General features: G+C 45.9%; 1 protein-coding gene and 2 long non-coding RNA genes across 3 annotated transcripts; 2 read left to right on the forward strand and 1 right to left on the reverse strand.

Moving 5' to 3' along the window:
* Positions 1–421: 421 nt before the first annotated feature.
* LOC134028503 (uncharacterized) lies at positions 422–8,318 on the forward strand. The gene is made up of 3 exons (XR_009931535.1): positions 422–597; positions 7,144–7,206; positions 7,280–8,318. It is a non-coding gene; the product is annotated as an uncharacterized LOC134028503 (long non-coding RNA).
* Positions 8,319–9,626: 1,308 nt separating this feature from the next.
* Positions 9,627–20,534, forward strand: LOC134028447 (adenosine receptor A1-like). Its single transcript, XM_062472011.1, has 5 exons — positions 9,627–10,168; positions 10,448–10,659; positions 11,354–11,401; positions 17,512–17,843; positions 19,196–20,534. Exons 1-5 carry the CDS (start codon positions 10,120–10,122, stop codon positions 19,830–19,832), a joined length of 1,278 nt encoding a protein of 425 aa, XP_062327995.1. The 5' UTR covers positions 9,627–10,119; the 3' UTR covers positions 19,833–20,534.
* Positions 16,561–19,308, reverse strand: LOC134028513 (uncharacterized). The gene is made up of 3 exons (XR_009931537.1): positions 19,176–19,308; positions 17,483–18,418; positions 16,561–17,283 (listed from the first exon to the last, which is right to left on the reverse strand). It is a non-coding gene; the product is annotated as an uncharacterized LOC134028513 (long non-coding RNA).
* Positions 20,535–20,906: the final 372 nt, after the last annotated feature.

Genomic DNA, 20,906 nt, shown 5'->3' on the forward strand with positions numbered 1-20,906 from the left:
CTGTGCTCTGTCTATCTGTGCTCTTTCTGTGTCGCTGTGTGTTAAAGCAAGATGTCCTCAGACAGCCAACATCTGGTTTCAAAGGCCTCGTGTGGAGACGTTTGCTGGCTTCCTCACTCACAACCTTCCTCTTCAGAAGACCACACTTGACGATATCTAGGGCATGCTTTTGCAATCAGAGACGTTAGCATTTTTCAAAAAACGATCTACTCAAGTTAGCTGCTGTGACCTCACGCTCTCTTTCTTTCTCTCCCTCACTTTTCTCCTTCTTTTCTCTCTCTCTCTCCGTCTCTTTCTCTCTCTCTCTCCGTCTCTTTCTCTCTGTCTCTCTCTCTCTCTGTCTCTTTCTCTCTGTCTCTCTCTCTCTCTTGGCAGCTAGGCCAAAGTGGGCAGGGAAGTGGAGGGGAGGGAGGAGGGCATGGCTGTTCCAGTGGGGTTGCTTGCTCGTCCACCGCTCTGCCTTTCCCTCGGCACGCAGGCGAAAGAGAGGGATGTGGGAAGGCGTTTGTAGTCTCTGCTCTAACCCGCTCTTTCTCCTCCACCGCCTCGGCCTGCTTCCTGGGGTGAAGCCTGCACTGTCCTGCTCCAGACCTCCAGGTATTTCTTTTCTCCATCCTGCATCTCCGTCGGGGCCTATTCGGCCGTTCCTCCTCTGGACCCGAACCTCAGTTTCTCTTCTGTAAATCGTGTCTCTGTGTTTCTTTCTATTGTCACCTTCTCCGAGAGGACACTTCTGCATGCTTTCCTACGTCGCACGGCCGATACCCTCCGCCATTTCGGTCGAACAAAAAATAAATATATCCAAAAGGTTTTCTCTGGAACACTTGCGAAGGATTTTATTCGTTGGTGTCTGATTTCTAATCGACAGGGTAAAAGGCGTGTAAACCGGATTGGAGATGCGAATAATATATTTTTTTTGTAAGAAAGAATGTAATTGGTGCGTTTATGAACAGTGCAATACTTCATTTTAGACATCAAAGACAGATTAATGTAGCAAGAGAGGATCTCTGAGGTCTTGTGGCTGCCTCTAGAATCTACCTCGGGTGAAAGTGACCAGCAGCCTTTAGTATGCGGTACACACATGTAGCTGCCCTGCACACATGCAATACACAGTTCGGATTGTCTAGATTTTCTAACAAGAGATTCTACCAGACTAAATATTAGTTTTTGCTGCAGGTTAAAACAAACAAAAAGTAGAGCTGAGAGGAACTCATCAACCATTCGTTCAGGAGTTGTTTGAAACTCTAAATGTCCACACTTACTAGGTACAGCGCAAGAATCAGACCACAGAGAAAAACAACCATATCATGAACTTTGGAAAAGTCTGTAATTCTTTACGAGTTCAAAGTACGCTAGCAATGAGTGATACACACAGTATCAGTTTCTATCTGGCTGGTGTAAATAGCTATGGGATGCTATACGTTTCCTGAAGTGATTAATGCTGAGAGAAGCTAACAGTTTAACTGCTGTTTTTCAGTTGCAGGCCCGACCTGTGAAGAAACCAGTATGAACCAGATCATATCGATGCGAGCATTGTTCAGAGCATGAAGAGGCTTGCATTGTACAACTGCAAGGTCTCCATTTCAGCCGCCAGATTGTGCTTCTCAAACTACCCAGTCCTTGGGATTCTTATTTGCTCGTTTGTCAAATTAGGCTGTCATCCTTTGGTGGACTCGAGCCAGAAAGGAAGGAGGGATGATGTAAAACGTGTGTTAGTGCCACAGTTACACAGTCTACCTTTTGTAAAAGCACTGTTCTGTTTTATCTCAGTCATAACAATGAGGATTTAACAACTTTGCAATACACTTTCCTATAGGATACTGTTTGTCATTAATTGTGCATGTACGTGAGTGAGTGTGTGTGTGTATGTGTGTGTATTTGTGCCTGTGTGCATGTGTTTGCCGTGTTAGCAAAAGTGTGTGTGCAAAAAAACGAGGACGAACTGCTTGGTAGAGGCTGAGAGACAGACCAGGGGAGCTGGTTAGCTGGGGGGGAGGGGGAGGGGAGGTGAGGAGGGTGGGGCAAGGGAGGGGCCTGGGGGAGGGGTAGGAAGGGTTGCTAGGGCAGGGTTTAAGTCATGGAAAACAAGCTCCTCCCCCTCTGTCCTCAGACGAACTAGCTGTGTTGCGTGACGATATCGTTTTTGGAAAGCTGGTCATATCCTCGGCTATTTGAACACCCCCCTCCCCTCCTGGTAACACTGATGCTGAGATTACTAGGAGCAAAGTCTCTGTCTTTATCAGGTCTTGTCCGCATACACAAACAGTCCTGCTTCATAGCACTCGAAGGCCACTTCAACAAGAAATAGCATTGGTCTGTGGTTCATTTTGTATCAGTTGCTATTTTCTGGCCAGGGTTTCTGCCTAAAGGCTTTTAACAGTGACTGACTGTAGTCTTGTGGACAAACTTAATATGACTTGGACGTCCCCTACGGTACAGAGACATATAAAAGTGTGCCATGTAGAACTGTTTGTCGTCCCTCTAGGGAACCCTCTACTTAAAGGATTGGTTCTAAATAGAAGTTCCTGTATACTGTGGAATCACAAATGATTCTGCCTGACCTGTAAAAGGTTTAGTCTGAGACCTGCTCCTCTCCGCTACAGGGGACAATAAATGGTTTTACATGTAGGGTTGAACGTTTCATGGTTTTCAGCCACAAGACGACAGTTCACTACGAATGGGGCCACACGAGTGGGGTATTTTTTTTGTTGGTGTTTGGAGTTGATGTGTGACATGATCGTGACAGTAGGAAGTGCTTCGGATTGTAATAGCACTTGTGATAGCCCCTGTTCTATCACCTGTGTCACATTAGCTGTGATTCCCTCTGAAGTATAACGTCTCTCTCTCTGCCGTATCACACAAAGGGCCTTGGCTTCTGATTTCACCGTTGCCCCGGGAGACCAGGATGAAGTCAAACAAGGTCAAAGCTCGACTGACTTCCTGTTTGGAGACGGCTATTTTTGAAACAAGGGCGTTCTCCTCCGGAGAAGCAACTTTGCACACGCTGTCCCCTGGACGATCCTCTCGGTCAAAAATCATACGGAGATGGGGAACTCCAAAGTTCTGGATGACTTTTGTCAAACTTGAGTAAAGGGATTGGAGAAGGCAGGGAACCAACCAGTAGAGAGAGGATCCGAGGAATCTCTTTTGAAGTTTGGCCGAAGGTCGGTACCATGGCCACACGCCAAACTTTGGGAAAGAAGATTTTTGACGACACACAACACAACGTCTGTTTCAAACAACCCTGGATAAATCACCGGTAGAGGCATCTCCCGTGAGTACTTCCTGCACTTCCCAGGAATTTCTTGCTCGAGGGGGGAAGTAAACGATCAGTGTACATTCTGTCCACTGTTAGTCAGGAGTGCATCAGCTGTACTAGAGATGAGACACAACGAGCCCAGATCAACATTCCCACCATCAATCTGGAAACAAAACACCTCGTCACCACAGCAGAACAAGGCAGAGGTGAATCCCTCTCTCTCCCCCCGGTCTCCCCCCTCTCTCCCCCTTCTCTCCCCTCTCTCTCCCCCCGGTCTCCCCCCTCTCTCTCCCTTCTCTCCCCCTTCTCTCCCCCCTGTCTCCCCCCTCTCTCTCCCTTCTCTCCCCCTCTCTCTCCCCTGTCTCCCCCCTCTCTCCCCCTCTCTCCCCTCTCTCCCCCCCTCTCTCCCCCTCTCTCCCCCTCTTTCCCCTTCTCTCCCCCCTCTCTCCCTCTCTCTCCCCCCTGTCTCCCCCCTGTCTCCCCCCTGTCTCCCCCCTCTCTCCCCCTCTCTCCCCCTCTCTCCCCCCTCTCTCTCCCCTCTCTCTCCCCCTCTCTCTCCCCCTCTCTCCCCTTCTCTCCCCCCTCTCTCCCCCTCTCTCCCCCCTGTCTCCCCCCTGTCTCCCCCCTCTCTCCCCCCTCTCTCCCCCTCTCTCTCCCCTTCTCTCCCCCCTCTCTCTCCCCTCCGGCCCCCACTGTTCTACTGCCACGCCAGCACCAACCATGGTGTGCATCCCATAGTAATCTTTGCCACAGTTGCTACGGTATTGTCTGGTGGTCACATGCACTGCTTTTTGACATGGCAGCCTCTCATTGCTTGGCAGCCAGCACTCCCCTCCCCCTCCTCACTGTGGGTGCTGCCAGTCTCCTCTCCACAACATCCCAGCCACCCCTGTTTGGGCTTCATTCAGATTCCGCTTGGCACGCAGACAATGCCCAATTTCTTGGCACCAAATAGTGAGGAGACGGAACAGACGAGATTCTACCACCGTGCCGCCCCCCCCCCCGCTCTCCGCGCCGGTGTCCCATGTTACGACGACCGTCCGTCCGTGGACCGACGCCAAAACACGATAGGTATTTTTTTCCGTACGTTCGCTTCAAAATAGCGGTCGGCAGTATTTACCTGGCGATAGCAGTAGAAGTGCATGGTCATGCTTTGCAACTTTCATGGTTTTACTCTACTTGATAATAGATAGAAAGAAGAAGGTATTTTAAAATGGTGATCTTGTTGGCTTCCCTCTGTGTCTGTGAGGGTAGTGGCACACGGACATATGTTCTGATGATGCTGTGTTGTGGGGAAGGAGGCAGACGATGGCTAGGAGAACACAGGGCACTCCTTCGCAACAGGGCGGCCATTTTCTTTTGTTTAATACAATCAATAGTAACAACCTGGGAATTGTGGACTTGAAAATGGGCTCCAGCTGTTTAGACCAACTGGAAAGATCGCACTTCAGCATTGCTTTGTTGCTTTTTTGTCTTGCATACTACTGTGTTTGTCTGTTTGATTATTTTGTCTCAAAACATTCTTTGATGTGAAACATTTCTTAGATCACCCTTACATTTGCACTGTAGCACACATATTTGTAGTTGAAGTTCGCAACCAAGCCACAACTTTCACCAGGGTTTCTCAGAAGAAAAGCAAATGTCCATTCCTTTTCTGCTGGTCTTGTCTGTACACTCTGTCCAGTCAGAGGGCTTTGATTCCATTTGCAGTCGTACTAATTCAACATCTCAATTAGGGCCCCCAGACCTGTGGCCCCGCCCCTCCCTCTGCCCCAGTGAGCACGCCCTGGAACTCCCACAGCCTCCTCGTCTGTCTGCCAAAACATTTCAATCACTGTCTGCCTTAATTAGGCCAAAGAGGAATTCAGCATGTTAATGAACGGCCCTGCTGCCTTTCAGCGCCTGTGGTTCACATTCTAATTTATGCAAAGCGTCTGGGTCTTTTCTTGGTCTGTCCAGCATCTACCACAACAGTGGGTGCTGAGAGACGAGGGCCCAGCCCAAGCAGGGTCTGGTGGGGGTGCTGAGACACGAGGGCCCAGCCCAAGCAGGGTCTCGTGGGGGGGCCAACAACTCGGCCCAGCTGTCCTCTCACTCCCTGGATGGTAGGAAACACTGTGCTCTTTTGAAAAAAGAACTCGAAGGAGTCGTTTTCTCACAGAGATTTTTATTTTATTTTAAGTGAGGAATATATTTTTATAGACAGGGCAGATTTAAGATATTTTTTTTATGTTTGGAAAAATATTGGCAGGTGTAACTGAAATTCCTTCCGTTCGAAAAATTGCTGACTCGTCTGTCTCACAAGGTGTTTTTTTGTGAGGGGTGGTGGGGGCAGTGTGTTACGAAGTGCCTTTTTCGAGAGATTCGAGGCACCTGCGCATCCAACAAGCTTTCCCTACCTTTGAGTTGAAGATAAACATGTAACTGTGATGAGACAGACGCTGATCGACGAGGAGCAGGGAGAGACTCCCAGGTCTTTCGCCCCACAGATGTAGTCCCTCACGGCTGCCAAGCAACTCCCTAAAATGGCCGAAAGCGCTGCCATTTTATTTTCATCATCCGTCCTGTCCTGTGCTTGCCGTCTGTACAGGACGCCACCCTCAGAGCTCAGTAGCTGGAGATGGCTGGGGGAAGCCATGTTTGAATTTGCCTATTTTATGCCCGTTAAACAGCAAGCTTCTGTGGGTTTGGGTCGAGACAAACCTGGCCAAGTTTCGGAAGAAAATGGGCACTAGTTCTCGGCGCGGGTTTCCTTCATGACATGCCAACCTCTTTAGATGCCAGTGAGTTACGCTTCGAGCTCGTACAAATTAGCTCACTTTCCATGGTAGCTATACGAGGATCAGTCTTCCCCTCTCTGGTCTTCAGAGGGATACCTTTCAAGATCCTCGTGATACAGACTCACCTCTCACTGGAGGGCTGTCTAGACGTGGGTCCGATCACAGTCGGAGTTCGCTGGTTCCTACAGATCTGCTTTTGTCTTGGTAGTTATGTTGTACGCCTGTGTTGTGGCAGTGGATGCGTGAGCTGCTGGTTGCGTGATAGTTGTTGTGTGGTGTTAACCATATAGTTGTATGTTTTCTGGTAGATATTGTGTGGTATTTATTACAGAGTTGCATGTGTTCTGGTAGTTGGTGTGTTTGCCACAGAGCAGCATCTGTCCGGGTAGTTGGTGTGTAGTGTCCTGGTAGTTGTGTAGTGTTTACAGCAGAGCTGAAACCGGAGAGGAAATTGCTCCTTGGAGGTAATTCCAAATAAAACTGTTACCAGACTACCTCGATGGAGGGGCAGTGTCATTTAAGTTCTGTTAGGGACTGTGTGTATCCATGTGTGTGTATGTGCATGTGTGTCTGTACAATACTGTGTGTGTGTACAGGATGTGTTTGTTGGTGTATTTGTGCAAGTATGTTTATGTGTGTATGTTTGTTTGTGTGTGTGCATGTGTACAGTGTGTGTGTGCGTGTATGTATGGGAGTTGTTTTTGTGTGTGTACAGTTTGCGTGTGTTTTTGTGTGTGTGTGTTGGCATTCTTGTGTGTGTGTGTGCGTGTTTGTCAGTGTGTCAGTCAGTAGCTGGGGTTCTCATGCTCCTGTCCCAACATGTACCATTCAACCAAGATGACACCTCTGGGATCCCAGCATGACATGCAAGTTCTGGAATTCCCAGGCAGGGATTCTTCAAGATTCTGATTCCAAACGACCTCCTTCGCACTTCCTGGTCTCACTTCCAACAGGAAGACACTTGGCCTTCGGAACCACACAGCACAGGACTTAACCATGGAGAGGCGCTTGACCAAAAACTGTCAACGTCTCTGTTCCAATGCACCCGTGTTTCCATTTGCAAATGGAGGATGAACTAAAACTTGTATTATTATTTCCTTACAGAGACGTGCTGGCCCCTCCCCTCCATGTCAACTCCACAGCCCTGCTTCTGTCCTTGAGGCTGAGGTAGTAGATTGAATAGTTGTGGGGTGTTTGTTCTCCCTTTGAGATAACTATACAATCTACTGTCTTTCCTAAGGAGACAGACTGATCATCTCTCAGGCCTGCCCGGGTCTCCTCTTCGGCTGTTCCCTCCATGAGCAGTGCTTCCACATCCACATCCTGTCCACGTGGACGTGGGTTCACTTCCTGTTTGGAGAATGTGAGAGCAGCACAGCGTGCTAGTCGTCTGAAGGTGCTAGGATACGTCAAGCAGCACATTAAGTGTTGTCTCTGTTGTACAGTACAGGACTGAAGAGCGTGTGGTTTACATTTACATTTAGTCATTTAGCAGACGCTCTTATCCAGAGCGACTTACAGTAAGTACATTACATTCCCCCGAGGCAAGTAGGGTGAAGTGCCTTGCCCAAGGACACAACGTCATTTTCACGGCCAGGAATTGAACCGGCAACCTTCTGATTACTAGCCCGATTCCCCAACCGCTCAGCCACCTGACTCCCATATACGTCAGGAGCACGTTAAGTGTTGTCTCTGTTGTACAGTACAGGACTGAAGAGCATGCGGTTTGGAGTGAATGTGCCGTTTGAGTGCGTTATTGCGTTATTGTCTTGTTGGTTTTGTTGTCCGTGTGTGTGCGTATGCGTGTGTAAACGAGTGTGTGTTACGTGATGAGACTCTGGTGCCTCTGTCTGGCCTGACGAGGTGAGGTAGTAGGTTGTATAGTTTGTGGGAGGAATCGAATCCTATTCAGGTGATAACTATACAACCTATCACCTTCCTTGAGGGGCACAGCGATCGTTTGGAGCCAGAAACCCTGTCTTGTTGCTGCTGCTTTGGACTTAACCACAGAAGAAGAGGATGGAGTGTTTATACAGCGCCTCCCTGCCACCTAGTGGCGAATAGGAACTGCAACACCCTGATGAAATCAAATACAATTTTAGAGTGATTTTTACAAGCAATCTCACTAAATCACCCTCTGTACTGCAGATGGAATGGTTTAACATGTGGTTGGTAGTTGTTCGAGAGTACTGTGTACTTGTTTGACATCACAACCGTAGAAATATTGTATATCCTGAAAATAGTGACATTCAATGAAATAAATACATGTTTGGATTCTATATGCCATTTTGTGTTTCCTGTATGATAGGGAATATTTTTCATATTATGTTAGTTACAGACTTAATAAAGTCAACTAAGTCAACTATTCAGAAATGACAGTGAAATACAAGTCTGAACTCTCTTGATATATTGAAGATTAGAAAGGGATTTTGTTATAAAAAATTGTAAAAGCGTTTTATTTTTTCTTTCTTTCACAAAGCAGTCATAACAATTTTATACTGTATTCCATGACATAGCAAGGGTCTTTCCTCCCTCGAGGAACACCATTTTCAAGACTTTGCACTAATTTGCATTCATTCAAAAGTGAAACTGAAGTTGACAATAAGGAAATAAGCTACCCATCATACGATAAGATACCCTGTAATATCTAGCTGCACAATCTGACCACATCATTTGGCTCCACTGTTGGAGTTGCTGCTGGTCTTGTTCTCTGATTGGCTCGTTTGGCTTGCCTCCTCCACGCATGCCAGGCAGCTCCTGCAGAGTTGCCGGTAGGCCAGCCTGATCTTGGGGATCTTCAGAGCGTACACCACGGGGTTCATGGACGAGTTGGCGTGGGACAGCACGATGCCCACGTAGAAGGCCTCAACGGGCACCTGTGAGCCCCAGTAGGAGACACAGTTCATGATGTGCAGAGGGAGCCAGCTGACCGCAAAGAGAGCCAGAACCAGAGCCAAGGAGCCTGCCAGCTTCCTCTCCTTCTGGAAGTAAGACTGGGGCTGAGGCTGGGGCTGGGGCTGGGGCCGGGGCTGGGGCTGGGGCCGGGGCCGGGGCTGGAGGGGGATCTGGGTACTCCCTCCCACCTTCTCCCTCAAGATATTTGCGATGGTACAGAATATATAACAGTACAGGCCAGCCATGATCAGCAGAGGGATGAGGGTACACAACAGGAAGCCAAAGTACACGAGGTAGGACGCGGGGATCACAGCCACGAACGTGCAGCAGATGCTGGAGGAGTTGACAGACGTGTGGTTGACAGTCTTGTGGTTGTGCCAGCCAAACATGGGTGGGAAGCTTAGAACAATGGCAACGCACCAACACGCTCCCACCACCAGCCAGGATCGCCTCTCCGTCACTATCCTCTTGTACCTGTTGAACCATTACATTTACATTTAGTCATTTAGCAGACGCTCTTATCCAGAGCGACTTACAGTAAGTACAGGGACATTCCCCCGAGGCAAGTAGGGTGAAGTTTTTCAGATTACTAGCCAGACTCCCTAACCGCTCAGCCACCTGACTCCCACCTGAACTAAGTCAAATGTCGTCCGTAACATCTGCATATTCATCGACTGTATGAATGCAGTATGTCATGTCTGTTTCTTCACGACACCCAGGTCAGTTAAGATTGCGAATGTTGCAAATACTTGCATGGGCTTGATTTATATTATGCCGTGCCAGAAAATAATCGTAAAGTCCAGCTGGGAGACAAATCCAAAGCATTTTAAATATCTAAAATTCAGAAGTATGTGGTATCTGTCATTTGTCTTCCACACCCCTGCAGGTTTTATAGGAAGATATAAAAATGTCGAGAGTCAAAGAGAGTGTGGTTTGCAGCTGCTGTGTTTCCTGAAAGATGCATAGAAAGAAACAGGAAATAATAACAAAGAGTGGAGAGGGGGGCAGCGCAGAGGTTGAGCAAATTACCACAGATCAAGAAGTTACAGGTTTGAACTTCTCCCTGTCCTGTGCATAGCTTTGTATAAAATCATCCTCCCAACCACCAACTATAAGAAGACATCAAACCACATCTTGATTCTCAACCATGATGCTGGAATGATTGCTTATTACTTAACATGATGCATGGTGGAGGTTACGCCTCGAGATGTAAGAACCATGATCAAATCCACAGGTACACTCTTGCACTTTTGAGGTTCTTGCTGTTTAATTGTAACTTATACTATACTTATACTGTCTAACTACATGCTCTTATTGTTCTTCCCTTCGGGACTTATTTGGTTTTCACAATGTATGCTTCATGTTTGGCTACCGGCAATGTTTGGGGCTATCTCGTTGTTATGATCAGTGATCTATGCACTTTTGTAAAACTATCTCTTGGAAGTCGCTTTGGATAAAAGCGTCTGCTAAATGCATAAATGTAAACGTAAAAGCGTTTGCTGGATGAACACAGACCTGAGGGGGATGACCACACGCAGGAAACGGTCCACGGCGATGGCCAGCAGCGACAGGGTGGAGGCCTGGGTCAACAGGAGGACCACACAGCTGATGAGGAGGCAGCCCTGGAAGGAGGTCCAAACGTGGCCGTCCACCATCACTGCCAGAGGGATCGCCACCACGCCGACCAGGAGGTCCGCTACCGCCAGAGACACCAAGAAGCAGAAGGTGGGTTGGCGGAGAGTCCTACTCGAACACACCACGAAGATCACCATCAAGTTGCCCAAGCAACAGGTGACGGCGATGAGCACCTCGAGAACTGTGTAGATGATCACACCTGCACCAGTCATGGCTACTCTGGCGGGGGAAGAGTCTAGCCCTGGCTGTGAGTCTGCCACCCGTCCACCCGTGGTTCTAAAGCAGTTGTGGCTGGTAAGAGGAAGTCTTGTGGGTTTCTGAGAGGATGTTGTTATTTTCGGTCTGCACGGCAGGCTCTGAGCTAGATGTTTTAAATAAATATGAACCCTACTCATATGCAAACGAGGATGATCACATCTACCCTACTAAGGTACAATGGTGCTGAGTGGGAGGGAAAATATGTATACATTATACTGTACAGTATACTGTCATATATAAAGATATCCTTTTACTGCAGACCAATATGAAGATGAAAATTATGATTAAAAAAATAACTATCAACGGAAGCTAATCAAATGTACTTCGGAAAACGTGTTTTCTGCAACTTGACAGAACCAAGCACACAGGATACACTTAGATCTGACTTTAGACATCATTTTCTGCTTTATGAACAAACATAAACTAAAGATTTAACCAAAGATTTTTATAGACAAATGGCACCCTGAAGCTCAAAAAACATAGATTTTGATGACTGATGTCTTGTTCTGCGTTGTTTTTCTTACAGGAATGGTTCAGTGGTCGAGGGTTTTGTCTACAGATCCAGAGGTTGCAGGTTTGAATCCCACATGTGCGTCACCTTTGATCAAAGCTTCTGCTAAGTGAATACATGATATCACAGGTAAATAGAAAGACATCAGGACTCCAAATGACAGACTTCTTCAGACTTCTTCAGACTTGACAGGCAACCAACATGATCCAGATTTCTTTGTTTTGTTTTTGATAAAGGTTACAGTTTTTGTTGATTGCCTTGGTACCATAATCGCAAAAATGTGATAACAATGTACTTTGTAACTGGGGAGTCAGGTGGCTGAGCGGTGAGGGAGTCGGACTAGTAATCCGAAGGTTGCCAGTTCGATTCCCGGTCATGCCAACTGACGTTGTGTCCTTGGGCAAGACACTTCACCCTACTTGCCTCGGGGGAATGTCCCTGTACTTACTGTAAGTCGCTCTGGATAAGAGCGTCTGCTAAATGTCTAAATGTAAATGTAATGTAAATGTAACTCCAAACTCCAGTATTTCATTCAAAACATTCCATTGTGCATTCATTTGGATTGTAAATATCTCTCGCCACACAATCATTGATTCAAAATGTGTTTCTCGTGAAATGCCATGAGAACATACATATGGTTTAATCAACAAAACACAACATTCATTATTGTACATTTTCAGTTTAGTGGTTTTACACCAGTGATCCAATAACAAACTATGCAAGAGACATGTTTCAAGTTGCCCTTCGATGTTCTGAAAGTAATGTGCTACAGTACTATAAAAGACAGAAGACTTTTCATATCAGGCAATACATTTACATTACCCAACATTTACAGAATCTACAATGACGTACATATCTATCCTATATGTAATCAAGTTGTGATCAATGAAGACATCTTCTACAACCTTTAAGGGAACTTTTCTAAATTAATAATTGTGGTTGCTGCAGTGTGAAATCAGTTAGCAACTAGAGAGAGTACAACTTCCGCAAGGCACTAAAACCACTGAAGCTAGGACAGTTTAATTATTTCACCTCCAAATCTAGTTTAAATTTATACCGAACATCCACAACAATAGTATGTCACATATATTGTTTATTGAAAGCATATCAAAAGTCCTATGAGCATCGGATTGTGAAAGATAATGAAGTCGATTGAATTAGTCGGTTGAACAAAACCGACTTTTTGATAATCTGCTGTGAGTTTTGTACTGAGTCATGAGGTTTTACCACATACTTGTGATAATAGTACCAAAGCAATCAATATAAACTGTAAATAATAATAATAATAAAAACAGTATCACATTGGTGTTTCTGACCAGTGGACCTTGTGTAAATCATCTGGTTTCAGCTAGTTTGTGGTGGAGCTGAGGGACTATGGATGGTTAGTTACAATTGTGCTGCAGTGTGTACGACTCAGGGTTCAGAAGGTTAGCCAATTACCCATAATTCCCTGAGGGTCTTAAGTGGTAGATCATCAGTTTCTCTTCCTGTGTTGGGCTCATTGCTGAGTGTTCTGCTGCAGACTCACTGAGGAGGAAGAAGTGAAACAGCAACCTGGCTGTCACAAACTAAACAAACTAAAAACTGGAAACTGATGATTTGGGACAACAACAAAAAATCAATTCTCCTGCCTGCCTTGTCATCTTCCTCCACAAACATCACATCCTTACCGAGGTTTACATACCCTACAGTACATTGTTCTGGATTTAAAGTCTGATTCCCTTTTGGAACAGATGAGAACTCTCAACAAAGTCCATACAAAACTCTGTGCCACATGTAAACACAAAAAAAAGTTTTTTTATGATTTATATAATCTATAAAAGCCCAAAAGTAAATTCACATGACCACCACAACCCTAACTCTACCCTGTGCATACTGTTCCACCACCCACCTCAGTTAGATCCTCTTCCCTCATAGCTATTCAGGCCCGTCCCCCATAACCACAACATATGAGGACTCATTATCTTTTACGATCTCTATTTGCACATCCGTCACGGTTATGGACCTGTTCTCAGCTTGGAGGTGTGCTGGCCAGGCAGAAATAATCCTCTCCCATCTCCCTTAAGCAGGGGATGCCTAGGAGAGAGTACTACTGCGTAGGTTCCATTATACATCGGTGGGACATGTACCACCCACTTTTTGAAAACAGCAAATCTGTCCCCCCTACTTTTTATTAAGAAAATAATGTTTAATGCCCGCATCCTGTCCTTCCACATTTGAAAACAATGCCCCCCCCCCATAAAAATGTTCATAAAGGTGGGTGGGGGGTGGCCACGGGGCACAGAAAATCTTGGAGTGGCACACCAAAATCACTGAAACTGGATTTCAGGAATTCTAATATCTGTCAGTGAGAGGGCTAGTGAGGGCCCCCTTAGCGGCACCAGGGTAAACATTACATTTACATTTAGTCATTTAGCAGACGCTCTTATCCAGAGCGACTTAAAGTACAGGGACATTCCCCCGAGGCAAGTAGGGTGAAGTGCCTTGCCCAAGGACACAACGTCATTTGGCACGGACAGGAATCGAACCAGCGACCTTCTGATTACTAGCCCGATTCTTTAACCACTCAGCCACCTGACTCCCTAAACAAGCCCCCGCTCCCGGGTAGTACCGAGGCTTCTGACGAGGCATTTCTGCGGCACGAAAGGAAGTTCTCTGGTTTGGGGAGGATGCCTGGATGGGTCTGCCGTTAACTGGAAACAGCTTTGGTATACTCACATTTTCCTGGTGGCTCCCAGCCTAGCGGATCTCTGCACAGACGTAATCTAATTCATTAGTTCTATTTGTGACGGTGTTAGTCCCTGGGGGTGCCTTCAAACCTCTGGAGGTTTTATGCACATTGGTATTTAACAGATTTTGACAGCACTCAAAAAACCACGATATTTTTATGAATCCATAGTGTTTTGTTACAAGTCTACAAGTCTAGAATGGTCTACTCGCCGATTTATCGTTGCCCAGGTTATCACTCAACGTTTAAAACAGATCAGTGAAATGTCACTGACAGATTCAAGAGACACATTTACATTACATTTACATTTAGCAGACGCTCTTATCCAGAGCGACTTACAGTAAGTACAGGGACATTCCCCCGAGGCAAGTAGGATGAAATGCCTTGCCCAAGGACACAACGTCATTTGGCAGAGCCGAGGATCGAACCAGCAACCTTCTGATTTTCCCTTCTGATTTTCCCTTCTGACCTTACCAGCCCGATTCCCTAACCGCTCAGCCACCTGACTTCCCACAGCATCACGACCCACATATTTCCAGGGACTTAATGTTGTAAAGCTTAATTTATACTTAGGTCGCCGACACTTTTGAAATGGTCGCAGACGAAAAAAAAAAGTGTCGCTCAGGCTGCTGCATTTATACTTCGGCAAACAGTCGCCTGTGCTCAAGGTTCGCATGACGTAAACAGAATAATTTTACCATACATTCATAACTATGGTTACATTGTTAACGCTTTGTAGCCTAGGTGATCAATCGGAGAAACTGACCATTGTAATTTTTCACTATGTGACGACATCAGCGCCAGTAGAAATTTCTCCTGGTAGGCGACACTTCCAAGCGACGGTTAAAAGTGTCGACCATGACGTCATTTCTGTCGGTGACCTATGTGAATTATCATTCAGGTGTCATTTGAGATTAGCAACAAGCTACAAGCTACATTAGTTAATGTTTCAATTCACCATGATTATGTCATTAACTTGTGAGAGAATTAGGACTGTGCCGAATTAGGTTTTGAACCCAAGTCATCACTCCAACATGGTTTGAATTTTTTTTTCACTATGTGACGACATCAGCGCCAGTAGAAATTTCTCCTGGTAGGCGACACTTCCAAGCGACGGTTAAAAGTGTCGACCATGACGTCATTTCTGTCGGTGACCTATGTGAATTATCATTCAGGTGTCATTTGAGATTAGCAACAAGCTACAAGCTACATTAGTTAATGTTTCAATTCACCATGATTATGTCATTAACTTGTGAGAGAATTAGGACTGTGCCGAATAAGGTTTTGAACCCAAGTCATCACTCCAACATGGTTTGAAAAAATTTAATTAAAAAACACACATTACCTTTTCTGACAAAATCTTCAATAAAGAAATGCTGATGTTACAGAACCTCTGTCGGTGACCTGCTCCCAGAGGCCTGACGTAGCCAGCTGGAGTGCTGGTCCAGTGCTGGGTGACCTCAGGTACCATCTGTGATGGGCAGGTAGCAGCGAGGGCTGAGGGAGGAGGATACGGATCATAAAGTTATTGTCTGTGTTCACTGACACGCTAACGAGCAAAGTACACTCTGGAACTGCAGGCAGTGTCCCAAAACTGATATCCTGAGTCATCGCTTTTACCTCAGAGAGAGAGAGAGAGTAATAGAGAGAGAGGGGTGGGGGGGAGAGGAGAGAGAGAGAGACAGAGGGAGAGACAGAGGGAGAGAGAGAGAGTGAATAAAGTGACTGCGTTTACGGGCAGGCGGGTCAGCTTGTTCTCCCCTTAATGGATTGAGGTCCATCGCATGGATTGATTCATTATGCATCTGTTATAGAGCCAGCCAGGCAAGTCTTGATCCTCAAATGGATATTGTCTTATTAAATACAGAGTTCTTAGAGTAATTAAAAGTTTTGGGCATCCTACCAGGTTTTTGCAATGTTCTCTTAGGCTTTGCATCTCTGCACACCAGAAAATCTAATAAAAAAATAAAAAAAATGTATCTGAAACTGATGCCGTTATACTAAATGGGTGTTATATATATATATATATGGTGGTGGAGGTGATTCTAGTGAAAGAGGTGGTTAGAACTTGTAAGATCAGAAGAGGCCAAACAGGTCTTCTTGGTTTGATAGTAGAATTGATTAGTGGAAGAATCCTGAGTTTGAAACTCCGTTTTAAAGGCTAGGTTCTGTAACATCAGCATTTCTTTATTGAAGATTTTGTCAGAAAAGGTAATGTGTGTTTTTTAATTTAAAAAAATCAAACCATGTTGGAGTGATGACTTGGGTTCAAAACCTTATTCGGCACAGTCCTAATTCTCTCACAAGTTAATGACATAATCATGGTGAATTGAAACATTAACTAATGTAGCTTGTAGCTTGTTGCTAATCTCAAATGACACCTGAATGATAATTCACATAGGCCTTAACTGCAATTACTCCCACGCCCCTTAGGTACTGATGCATTGTGACAAAGGAGAAATCTATTTACCGGGATTTACACTTTTTGAACCAAGCTTTGTAATATCTGGATGTTGCAGCAAAGTGTGTATAGGGGATAGGAGGGATGTGTGTGTGTGTGTATGTGTGTGTGTGTGGGGGGGGGGAGTCACAGAGAAATAAAAACAGCTTGTCTCCCACTTCCAGTTGATGTCCTTTTAGCTTGAGTGCTATTGTCGAGATTTTGCCAAAACATCCAAATTGCAGATTTTTTATAAGCGTACAGCCTGACAGACCTCATGTACCCTCTTTTTCTATTTCTCTCTCTCTCTCTCTCTCTCTCACTGACGTAAACACACACACCTTAACTGTGAGGCACTTGCTTATGTACTGTGGGGGTAACAACAATGTCCCTCCTTCTAGATTTATGATTTTTGTCTCCAAATCGACAGCGAGTGTGAGAGAGAAAGAGAGGGAGGTAGAGAGAGAAGGTGCCAGAGGGATAGAGAGATGGTAAGGGAGAGACAGACAGCGTGATGGAGGAGGGAGAAATTGACAGAGGGAGAGTAGAGCAGCAGAATGCAGTCAGTGTGGTCTGGAGCTCATGGATATGCAGGAGGCTCATCTCTCCAGATCTCTCCAGCGATAAGGGAGTCATTCAGTGCTTCAGCGCGAGGAGAACGGGACATTTTAATGACTTGGAAACTCGCTGAGCTAACTGGACAAGGACACCATGCTGCAATCATAGCACAAACTCCTGCTAACGAAGGAGCTGGTCAGACGTTCAGGAAGCACAAGTCTGTGGGGGGAAAAGGAAGGGAGATTTTAGAAGAGATTGTAAACCATTTTAAGGAAGACATTGAGGAAGATTTCAAACCTGTTTAATAACTTTTAAATACACGAAAGGAAGATTTCAAAGACAGTAAAGGAAGAAAGTAAAGATATTTAACAGATTTTGAAGACGTTTTTGAGAGATTTTACAATACAGGGTGGTTTACTCAAAATGTCATCCTCTCCTGGAATTGAGCTTCGTGAGCATGTGGACCTGATGTACATCTCCATGGAGACGGCCATCGCCCTGGCTTCGGTTGTTGGGAACGTCCTGGTGGTCCTGGTGGTGTGTGTGAACCGGGCCCTGCGTGACACCACCTTCTGCTTCATCGTGTCTCTGGCTGTGGCTGACATCGCCGTGGGAGCCCTGGTCATCCCGCTGGCCGTGGTGGTCAGCCTGGGGCTCAGGACCCAGTTCTACACCTGCCTCTTCCTCTCTTGCCTCATCCTCATCATCACACAGAGCTCCATCCTGTCCCTGCTGGCCATCGCCATCGACCGCTTCCTCAGGGTCAAGATTCCCACCAGGTGAGACGTCATAACTTGGCCTCTGGCCTCCAACACATCAAAATTGTATCGGCAACATTTCCGTCCACTTTAAAGAGGACTCTCCCAAACAGAGCGTGATTGAATTAGAAATCAGGCAAACTGATTTTATAGAATGATTAGTTTGTTTTCCAGGGCTTTACTCTTTCCACAATCAATTACAATTCCAGTGAGATGTAGATTGATGTTATTCCAAATTAATCCACACGCTAAGGACCTTTTCCGCTTCAGTTGAACCAAATTAAAACTTTTTGTAATCGGAAACAGTTAGTATTAAAGTGATTCCAAGGCAGTCAGTGTATCCTTGTTGAATTTCTCGAAGTCTGACTGCGAGCTGTAGTCTATATCTCTGCCCAGCTAGATGCAAATCAATGTCCTGGACATCGAAGGCTTTTAAGTGAATTAAAATGTTCCTGTCAGCCCAATTGACTGAATTTTAAGGCCGGTTTGTGAGGCGTTGTTGGCTGTCGTCCAGGGTTGCGTTCTGTAGTGACCAAGTCAGCAGACAGCAGCTCCAGATCAGGAACACCAAGACAGCAGGGGAAGACCGTTTTCTGCTGTTTAAGAAAGATTTCTATCATCTCTGTTACAAAATGGGAGTCAGGTGGCTGAGCGGTGAGGGAGTCGGGCTAGTAATCTTAAGGTTGCCAGTTCGATTCCCAGCCGTGCAAAATGACGTTGTGTCCTTGGGCAAGGCACTTCACCCTACTTGCTTCGGGGGGAATGTCCCTGTACTTACTGTAAGTCGCTCTGGATAAGAGCGTCTGCTAAATGACTAAATGTAAATGTAAAATGAAAGCTTACCTCCGAAACCAACTCTCCTTCTATAGACACAACTAAATTGTGGGACGGCAGTCAAAAAAGGTGTCTTCATATTACATCTTGGTTTCTTTATAATCGATTTAAGGTCCCCTTTATAGCTATGCACTGTACATTATGCAACCCTAACCTTATAAAGGAAAGCTTCACTACAGCCTCAGTCTAATTCTGTGCTTCTCCAAATTTCAGTCAGGACCCCCCTTGAAACGAAAATAGGGCTCACCCTATGATTTGATCTTTCTATAACATAAGATCTACTGTTTCTTTTGAACTCATCTGCCACACCTGTCCCCTCCCTGAAGGTCTAGCTCTCCAGCTCGAAAGAAAAGTCTAACCTTTAACCTGAGATATGTACCACAGTATACATGATGTATCCCAGGTATACATAACTCAGAGGTAGAACATCTGACTGCAAATCACTGGGTAGCAGTTTCAAATCCCTTTATCTGCTCCTTGCTTTGGATAAAAACGTCTGCCAAATGAACAATTCCTAACCTTTACAACCTGTCGCCCAGGTACAGCATCATCGTGACACAGACGAGGGCCTGGGTGGCGGTGTGTCTGTGCTGGCTGCTCTCTGCCCTCACCGGCCTGGTGCCCATGCTGGGCTGGCACAACCAGGAGCCCCTGGGTAACCTTAGCGCCAGCGGCCACATCGTCTGCCAGTTCACCAACGTCATGCGCATGGACTACATGGTGTATTTCAACTTCTTCGGCTGGGTGGTGGTTCCGCTGAGTGTCATGATCGGCCTCTACGCCGAGATCTTCAGGGCCATCCGTCGCCAGCTAAACCTTCGAGCCGAAGCCACCTGCGACACCAGCAAGTACTACCGCAAGGAGCTGAAACTGGCCAAGTCCCTGGCGCTGGTGGTCGCTCTTTTCGCCGTCTGCTGGCTCCCGCTGCACGTCATGAACTGCGTCACGTTCTTCTGCCCCGAGTGCAACATGCCCAAGATGGCCGTGTACGTTGGGATCTTCATGTCGCACGTCAACTCCGCCCTCAACCCGCTGGTCTACGCTTTCAGGATCCAACGGTTCCGAGCCACGCTGATCCAGATTGCGCGCCGCTGCATGCTGTGCAAGACCGCCGAGGCCACGCCCTGCCCGACCAATCCGCCGGCACTCATGGAGAAATCAGCCGCCAACTTATAGGGAAGACTTCCGTAGCTCGGTGGTTAGAGCATTTGACTGCAGGTCAAGAAGTTGCAGGTTCAAATTCCCCCCCTGTACGTCGCTTTGGATAAAAGTGTCTGCTAAACGAATACATTATTTTTTATCTCCGTGTGCCCCTTTCCAGTGAGCTGATTCATCGCTCCCCAGAGGAATGATGGGACTCTGGGGATTGTGTGGCGTTCTTGCACATCAATATTCTGACACACGGGACATCGTGACCAGTATATTAAGATCTGACGTTTCATCTGTGAACGACAATGGACTGCTCTGACTTCATTTAATGAGTTCATCTGCGTCTCATTCAGACATTCGACCGGGCTGGGAAGCAGCGCATCTGTAGCTCGTACAAATATACCACAACAGAGCCAACACATGTGGACAAACGTTCATATTTATTGTGCTGAGTAATAATTCACATTGAATCATGCTATTTCCCTTCCGATGGCAGACTTCATTACACCCAAACACGCAAGCAATTATACATCAGTCAAACATGAATGCCTTCTTCAAGTGGGATGTGTTTGGGAAAAAAAATCAATTCAGTTCAATTGTTCCTTAGATTATTGTGCTTAAACATCCATTTGAAACATGTTGGCTGCGATGTACAAAGGAAAATATACTTGTTCCTCTTTATACAGCTGCTGTGGTTTATATTTTTGAAAAGGTGATGGTTTAGGATTTTTTTTTAAAGGATTGGCTCTGGATCGACATTGATGCAGTAAAATTAGGCTATATTACCTCAGAGGCATACTAGGCTACATATAGACAACCGTTTAAAGGCATAATATTTAATATTTCTTTTCAGTTTTTTTCCCCAGTATAAAAAGAAAAATGTTGTCCTCTATAAACATATAGTGTTAGCTAATGAAGCCCAGTAAGAGATGTTTAGCAACACAGACAGCTTACTGCTAGAGGAGTAAATCTCACATTTTTCCAGCCAATTATGTTCCAGCAATCCTGTTCCAGCCAATCGCCTTGGGCAAGGCAAGCTTTTCTCCTTGGCTTATTTTGTGCAACGGCTGTCCATCAAACTGTAGCCTACTATTTTTCAAC

Source organism: Osmerus eperlanus, chromosome 1 (assembly GCF_963692335.1).
Source record: "Osmerus eperlanus chromosome 1, fOsmEpe2.1, whole genome shotgun sequence".
Taxonomy (NCBI): domain Eukaryota; kingdom Metazoa; phylum Chordata; class Actinopteri; order Osmeriformes; family Osmeridae; genus Osmerus; species Osmerus eperlanus.

Excerpts from the sequence above, each read along its gene's own strand:
- LOC134028447 (XM_062472011.1), top strand. The coding sequence starts at position 10,120 with ATGGTGGAGGTTACGCCTCGAGATGTAAGAACCATGATCAAATCCACA. Across the intron at positions 10,660-11,353 it reads GAGACACCAAGAAGCAGAAG|GAATGGTTCAGTGGTCGAGG; the intron begins GTGGGTTGGCGG and ends TTTTTCTTACAG. Across the intron at positions 11,402-17,511 it reads TACAGATCCAGAGGTTGCAG|CTTCGTGAGCATGTGGACCT; the intron begins GTTTGAATCCCA and ends CCTGGAATTGAG.